Source organism: Gopherus evgoodei, unplaced genomic scaffold (assembly GCF_007399415.2).
Source record: "Gopherus evgoodei ecotype Sinaloan lineage unplaced genomic scaffold, rGopEvg1_v1.p scaffold_64_arrow_ctg1, whole genome shotgun sequence".
Classification (NCBI taxonomy): domain Eukaryota; kingdom Metazoa; phylum Chordata; order Testudines; family Testudinidae; genus Gopherus; species Gopherus evgoodei.
Genome location: NW_022060085.1, coordinates 735,507 through 743,940, shown reverse-complemented (window position 1 = coordinate 743,940; position 8,434 = coordinate 735,507). Strand labels below are relative to the sequence as shown.

The 8,434-nt window shown below is 46.0% G+C and overlaps 1 protein-coding gene across 1 annotated transcript; it reads right to left on the bottom strand.

Moving 5' to 3' along the window:
- Positions 1-201: 201 nt before the first annotated feature.
- LOC115643602 (olfactory receptor 51G2-like) lies at positions 202-1,137 on the bottom strand. The gene has a single exon (XM_030547611.1). It carries the CDS (start codon positions 1,135-1,137, stop codon positions 202-204), a length of 936 nt encoding a protein of 311 aa, XP_030403471.1.
- Positions 1,138-8,434: the final 7,297 nt, after the last annotated feature.

Here is an 8,434-nt window from a genome sequence, read left to right as displayed (position 1 = left end):
TTCTCCCAGTGCACCATCCTCCCTCACCAGGCCCTGTCCCTTTGCTCCAGGCCTTAGACCCTTTCTGAACTTCTCCCTACAGAGTTTAGATTAGTAGTTCATGTCTTCTTGGGGGTAAGGATGGAATAGGTGCCCTTGCCATGGCCCATGTTTTTCATGTCTCATGTGACCAGCGGCGGAGCCAGCTGATGAACTGACCCTTCACTTTTTGAGTACTCTGATTATCCTTGCATGAAGGTGCTTGCTTTTCAATCTGTACACAATTGGGTTCATCATGGGCAGGACCAGTAGGTAGACGTAGCCCATGAGAATCTGAAGCAAGGGAGAAGAGCTATTCCCGAATCTCTGTACTACAGACAAACCAGTCCCTGGTATGAAGAAGAGGTGGACAGCACAGAAGTGAGAGACACAGGTGCTCAGTGCCCTGACGCACTCCGCATGGGAGGCAATGCTCAGCACTGTTTTCAGAATCATTACATAAGATAAGAGGATGAGCAGCGAGTCCAATATCACTGTGGAGACTGTGACAAAAAAGCCATAGATGCTGCTGACTCTAATATCCGAACAAGCCATCTTAATGATCTCTTGGTTCAAGCAGTAGGAACGGGAGAGGACATTGGCTTGACAGTATTGGGAACGTTTCAGGAGAAAGGGCAGTGGGAACACTACAGCAACCCTTCTTAGCACACACACCAGTCCCATCTTGGCTGTTCTTGGCAGGATTAAGATGGAAGCATATCTCAGTGGGTGAGAGATGGCGATGAAGCGGTCAAAGGCCATCAAAAAGAGCACAGAGGATTCACTGTATGAAAGCGAGTGGATGAAGAACAGCTGGGCAAAACAGGCATCGAGGCTGATCTCCCTAGCATTAAACAAGAATGTGCCCAATGTTGTTGGCATGGTGGCTATTGATAAACCAAGGTCTGTGACTGCCAACATGGAAAGGAAAATGTACATGGGCTCATGGAGGCCTGTATCTGATCTTATAATGAACAGAATGACTGCATTTCCTACTACAGAAATAACATACACTAAGCAGAAGAGGATAGAGATCCAGAGATGGACGTCTTCCTGCCCAGGTGTCCCGGTGAGAAGGAACACTGCAGAGTTGAAGTTGGTGTCATTGACAGCTGACATTATGTACTGGGAGGTCTGATAGTTTTGAACCTTTCCTCCTGAAAGGAAAAGCAACAGGAGACTAGATGATATTTAACAAAACATCTTTCTGCTCTGATTGTATTTCTAGAGAGTCCCAGGAGCTCAGGGAAGATCAGCAAAAACTTAATCTTGGATTTACACTGCATGTAAGAAGATAGGCACTCCCAGACTGGATCAGACCTGGAGTCCATCTAGCCCAGTATCCACTGGCCCATTTGATGTGCTTCAGAGGAAGCCAAATGAAGCCCTGCAATAGAAAGCTATGAGATAACCTGCTCCCAGGGAATATTTTCCCCTGACACCCATTATTTATACATATTTTGTACTGTACATGAGGAAGGTTTATAGTCCTTCCAAAACTTTTTAAAATAGTCTTCACTAATGTAATTGGAATTTCTGGTTACCCACATAAACATACGGTTCCTTTTTGAATCCTGTTGATAACTTGTGGCTGGGAGTTCCACAGTTTCCTTTAGCCCCGTGTGATTTTACACTTTTGACCTTCCCATGGACACCTGTTCTGACCCTTCATTTCTGAGTGTAGCCCATTGTATAATGCAATGAGAAGTGCATGGTGAAATCTGTCATTGTACTTATTTGTTCTGCATTGAAGCTATTTATAAAAATGGTTAGTTGTGTCATTATATATATATATATATATATATATTTTTTTTTAATTTTCTCCACTCCTGAGAGTCCAAATTATGTCTCTGCCTCTTTTCAGCAAATAGGATAAATTCTCAGGGTCAGGTTCTGATTTTAATAACAATGGCTTCAACTGCGTCACTCCAGATTTATATGTGTAAATTCAATCAGAACCAGGCTCTATTAACTTTCCCTTATCAAGTGCTCCCATTGATACACTCTGACCCCCAAGAATCTCTCCAAAATAATCTGAAGTGCTTTGCCTCGCCAGCGTTGACTGAATCCAGAGAGTTCAATCATTAAAGACAGGATATTGGGTTAGATCATTGGAAGACAGGATACTGGGCTAGATGGACTTTTGGCCTGACCCGGTATGGCTGATCTTATGTTCTCATTGCAAGTTTTAGAAAGAGCTTCTGGTCAGTTTCTCGGAGACATGATTATACTACTGTTCACTAAACAAAGAATTAATTGTCCAAACCCATTGCAAACAATATGTTGAATAGTATCAGGGGGTAGCCATGTTAGTCTGTATCCACAAAAACAACGAGGAGTCCGGTGGCACCTTAAAGACTAAGAGATTTATTTGGGCCTAAGCTTCTGTGGGTAAAAGAAACGACTTCTTCAGGTGCATCCTCGTTTGAGTATGTGGAATACTTCTCAAATATTTTCTAAAGCAAAAGTCATAACATTTACACATCTGTACTTTAGCACACACGTCAACCCATTCTTTCCCCTTTGATCTTCTTTCAGAGATGATTTCTCAGGTTAGGGTGGGACTTCAAATGCAACATCTGTCATCTGGATTTCTTCAGAACCTGAAAAGATCACAGCATCTCAGCCCTCAGTCAATGACCTGTCAGCAAACAAAAGTCTAGTAGCTCTTCTGTCCCTGGGTTAATAACTGACTGGTTCTCCTCAGGTTGTGTTCTGTCAGTCTGTAGCCTCTCTCTAGACTGGTAACAGGCATTGGGGTCAGGATACGAAATATTCATTCCATGGGCTCTCACTCTCTAATACAGCGCTTTTGAACCTCTTTTCATTTGGAGGGCCCTAATACATTTTGAATGGAGGTAGACATAGTCTGAAGATCCCCAGTGGCCATTACTAGTAGTAATACACTGTGTATTAGTAATGTACTAGTGTGTACATTACTAATACACAGTGTACACTAGTACATAGTAACCACAACACAACACCACAACACCTGTTATTCAGTCATAAATAGGGATTGCAGGAAGTACATTTCAAAGTCAGATGCATGTGGAACTTCATTACCCACGTGAAAATAATGAGGAGTCCTTGTGGCACTTTAGAGGCTAACAAATTTATTTAACTAACAACTCCTTGTTGTTTTTGCTAATACAGACTAACACGGCTGCCACTCTGAAACCTGTCACATGAAAACAGTCTATTGCTCTCTGACTGTTTCTGTCCAGTATTGATAAAATCCATACAACCCAGAAACGGCATTGGGACAGACATGGGGCTGAGCTGCCATAAAGAATGTGTCTGTTAAACCCAATTCTTGCAATGTTTGCTGTAGAGCTACATTTGGTTAACTATTGGGATGTTTACTTGCTGGATATATTGGGTTAAAATGGTTCATCTTAGTTTAATAGCAGGCTGCTGCAAAACAAGCAGGAAGACAAGGAACAACTCAAGAAAAGCCACCATTCTTATCTAAAATACACATTTTAATTTTAATTACTATAGCACAAAAAACTTGCTTCCAAAGTCTTCCTGTCCTTTCTGTCCACTTCTTTCACCTTCACCCCCCTGTTGAAGGGATGCTAGCCCTTAAAGTGACATCACCCCTTTCCTTCCAGATAGCAGGACAAAAGTTTCCCTTTCTTTACTTCTGACTATTTAATGAGCTAGTTTTAAAAGAGCCCTCCAGCAGAATCAGTACTTTAGTAAGATATGAAATGCTTCGTTATGCCTAAAATCTGTGGAAACATATTTTTTTAAAGTAGGTGAAATTTCATAAACATGTCTGTTGTCATTGAGATCACACACAGTAAATTAGTGTTCCCTTTTTCGACAAGCAATGAACATTATTATGAAAACACTAAACCTCTGTGATTGATTAATTTAAAATAATGTCTTCCTTTCAGTGAGTTAAATATGTAGCAATCTGTAACGATTACTTTATGAAGGCTTAAGAGTACCTGAGTTCTGAAGAAGTGAGGTTTTTCACCCATGAAAACTTAGTCCCAAATAAATCTGTTAGTCTTTAAGGTGCCAACGGATTCCTTGTTGTTTTCATTTAAAATATAAAATCAGCTCAGAAATACTGATTAGGAAAATGTAAAACAGAGAAGAGCTGCATCATGTATTCCATAATATTTAATATATTCAGCAGGACAGCTGATTTGCTCTTACCACAAAGTTTTTGTAAATTAATCTGTGACAAACTTCAGGGTACATCAACATACCTGTGACTGACATTTTTTATGCCTAAATTTAGTGCTTTTAATTAGGTACCTTCTGCATGTCCAGTTTTCACCTTCTGGCATGCAGTGGAAAACATATCCATTTTCTTTAAAAAAACAAACAAACCTCTTCTGCAATATCTTTCTAGTGTCATTTGCTTCATTCAGGGATTTGGCTGGAATGGGGTCAGCAGGGAGTGGGAGGGAAGAGAGGAGAGGAGGGAGACAGTGGGGAGGAGTGGAGCCTGGACAGAGTTGGGTGGGGTTTGGGGCAGAGCAGGGGTGGGGTATAGGCTGGGTTATAGGCAGAAAAGGTTGGCTGGGGCGCTAACCACCCCAAGGGGCAGCTTCACCCACTGCCCATGGTAGCAGGTAAGAGCGGGTCGGCTCCCACACACCCAGCGCATGCTGCAGTGTCCTAAGGCAGGGGCTGTATTTACAGCACCGAATGCGCCGGTGCTGCACATTCTGTGTGAGTGAGAGGGTATGGGGGTCTCTGTGGGGAACTGTGACTCTCTGCCACTGTGAGGTGGGCCGAGTGGCTCGGTATCCATGCTGCCTCATGCCTTTCCCCTCCACAGGCTGCGATGGCAGGCTGCCGTTGGGCATAGGGCACCAGTTTAATAATACTGCAGAAGGACCCATAAATCCTAAGGATGGCCCTGCCGGTTACAGGGGTTAGATTCACTGGCCTGTTCTCCTGCTGACTCAGCACAGTGTAGAGCAGCCTGGGGGCTGGGCTGATCTGCACCTGATGGTAATGGCTGGCAAGAGCACAGCTGAGTGTAGCCAAGGCCTTGTGGACACGTGCTGCCCCAGAGTGCCACCTTGTGGCCTAATGTAGCATTGCAGGCACCCTGCCCTTCCCTCTAAGGTCCTTGCAATGACACTCTCAGCCTGGGATACCTGAAACAAGAGCCCCCTTTGCGGGGTCACATTCATTCAGTCATCTCCAAAACACAGACTCTCCTACCCTCCGACCCCATCCTCCTCCTTTACTCAGGAGCCCCCCACCCTCCTGCTTACTGGGGTCAGTCTTGTTCCAGGCTTGCTGCAGCCTCACTGGCTTCTCCCCACCTGGCACCCATGATATCTCAGTCCCTTTCCCCAGGGCTGAGCGAGGGCAGCTGTCCATCCTCTGCTGGTGTCGCCCATGTTTCTCGAGAGGATGCAGCCTGCCTGCCCTTCTAGGGCTCCTCCTGTTTCGCATGGAGTGAAGCTTCTGTCAGCTCCAAAAGGCACAGGAATCTTAAAGGGCCACACCCTGAATCAGGGGTTCACTGACACCCCCAATCACTCCAACAACAAAAAGGGGATACTCCCCAACACATCTCCTCCAATGGCCACTCAATTAGGGTGGCCCACCCATCCTGAATTGGGCAGGAGAGTCCCAAAATACAGACTTGAAGACCCAGTGTGGGCTGAAAGACTCCCGAACAGCATTTGTCCCAAGTTCCCTGTGGTGCCAATCCACACTGCTCATGGACAGAGCCACCCTTTTCACTGTTGGGGGGCTGAGGTCCTTAGCCGCCACTCATGATGAGGCCCCACCCTGCTCCTCTTTCCCCCAAGGCCACATACCCTGAACGGGGCAGGTGGAGGTTCTGGGGTTCCCCAAAGTGACACTTGCTCCCTGGGCTTCTTTTACCACAGCCTGGCTCTGACATCCGGCCTGGTCACTGGGTGGGGCTTTGGGGAAGAGAAGGAGCAGGAGGTGGGAGTTCAGGGGGAAGAAGAGGGCCAGGGGTCAGGCCATGCAGGGGGTGGGGCTCCTGAATGTGTCTTGCTTGTTCCTTTCAAGAAGGTGGCCAACCTACACTGAATGGGCTGGACTAGGACAGGAGATCTCTGTGACTCTGCTGGGGAGCTGAGGCCCTTTTCTACCCATTGGCATTGCTGGGGCAGCAGAAATGGAGGGGAGGGCAATATGGGCCTGAGTCTCTTCCCAGGACTCCTGTGCGTCAGACCCTCACACACAGCCAGCTCTGCTCTGCTTCCGTGTGGAGTGGGCTCAACAGTTGTGCTGTGTGCAGAGCCACCAAAGGTGGTGGTTAGGGTGTTGCCTGAATGGCTTCTCTTGTGGCTACTGCACAATGATGTCTCTGACAGGACTCAGGCAGAAGCTCCAGGCTGAGGGAATAGGGGGAGGGTGGGTGTCCATGTCCCTTGAATAGCCCCTGTCCACAGCTCATGCCGTCCCCATGGATCACACAGCACCCAGAGTGCTCAGGAAGGGCCAGGACTGCGACTGCAGAACAGCTCTACAGCATTTTTTTTATGGCCTGTGGATGTTTAACCAGAGACAGGACAGTGACAGGCCAGGTGTAATGGGAAACAATATCCATGTCCCTTCTCTTTGTTGAGAATATTGTCAAGGATTCTGAGGTTGGAGCAGCCACCGATATGGCTCTTTATGGGCCAACATACCACCAGTCTCCTGGCTTTCCACAAACACAGTCACTTGGTAAATGCTGTTTCCTGCCTTGATCTCCTTCCCCCAATGCACTGTCCTACCTCACTAGTGGGTGGAGACAGCTCCTATATCTTTACTTCAGGCCTTAGACCCCATCTGAACATGTCTGTACAGAGTGTTGGTCAGTAGCTCATGTCATCACAGATATAAGGGTCCAGGATGGAATAAGTCGCCGGGTCCTGTGTTTCTTGTATCCTATGTCACCAGCACTGGGGTCAGGTGCTAAACTGACCCTTCACTTCACGAACACCCCCATTATCCTCGAATGAAGGTGTTTGCTTTTCACACTGTACATGATTGGGTTCATCAGAGGAGGAACCAGAAGGTAGATGTAGCCCAGGACAATCTGAAGCAAGGGAGAAGAGCTCTTCCTGAATCTGTGCATCAATGTCAGGGTGAACTCTGGCATGTAAAAGAGCAGGACAGCGCAGAGGTGGGAGACACAGGTGTTTAGGGCCCTGAGGAATTCCACATGGGAGGAGATGCTCAGCACTGTTTTGAGGATCATCACATAAGAGAGGAAGATGAGCAGCGAGTGCAACACCACCGTTAGGACTGTAATAAACAAGCCATAGATGTTGTTGACTGTGATGTCCACACATGCCATTGTCATGACCTCCATGTGTAAGCAGAAGGAATGGGAGAGGATATTGCCTCGACAGAACTGGAACCTTTTCAGCAGAAGGCGGAGTGGGAGTATGACGCCCACCCCTCTTAGCACAAACACCAGTCCAATCATGGCTATTCTCGGCAGTGTTATGATGGACGTATATTTCAGTGAGTTACTGATTGCGATGAAGCGGTCAAAGGCCATCAACAAGAGCACAGCGGATTCAATGAATGTAAACGAGTGGATGAAGAACAGTTGGGCAACACTGGCATTGAGGCTGATCTCTCTTGAGCTAAACAAAAATACACCCAGTATTGTCGGCATGCTGGCTATCAATAAGCCAAGGTCTGTGATAGCCAACATGGAAAGGAAAATGTACATTGTCTCATGAAGGCTTAGATCTGTTTTTTTGATAATCAACAGAATGAGTGAATTTCCTACTATAGAAATAGCATAGGTTAAGCAGAAGACGGTAGAGATCCAGAGATGGATGTCTTCCTGCCCAGGTATCCCGGTAAGAAGGAACACTGCACAGTTGAATTTAGTGTCATTGACAGCTGACATAACATCCTGGGAAGGTCTGATAAGTTTTGAGCTTTTCTTCCTGAATGAAAAAGGAATAGGAGATTACACAACTAGATGATATTTAACAAGACATCATTCTGCTCTCAGTGCAAGTCTACAGACTCCTAGGAGGTCAAGAGAGATGAGCAAAAGCATAGTCTTGGATTTACACCACAGATAGGAGGATAGGCACTGCCAGAGTGGATCAGACCTTCAGTCCATCTAGCCCAATATCCAGTGGCCAATTCCAAATGCTTCAGAGAAAAGTGGAAGAAGCCCTACAATAGACAGCTAAGAGATAACCTGCTCCCAGGCAACATTCCCCCTGACACCCACTAGTTAGATATATTTTGCAATGCAAATCAGGAACATTTATAGCCCTTCCAAGACATTTTTTTTAAATCCCCACTATCATAGTTGATTTTTCTGGTTATTTATACAAATTTCAATTCCCTCTCTCAGTCCTGCTAACCTCTTGGTCCCTTTGATCTCTTGTGGCTGGAAGTTCCTCAGCCTACTTGAGCGATGTGTGATTTTATAATCCTGACC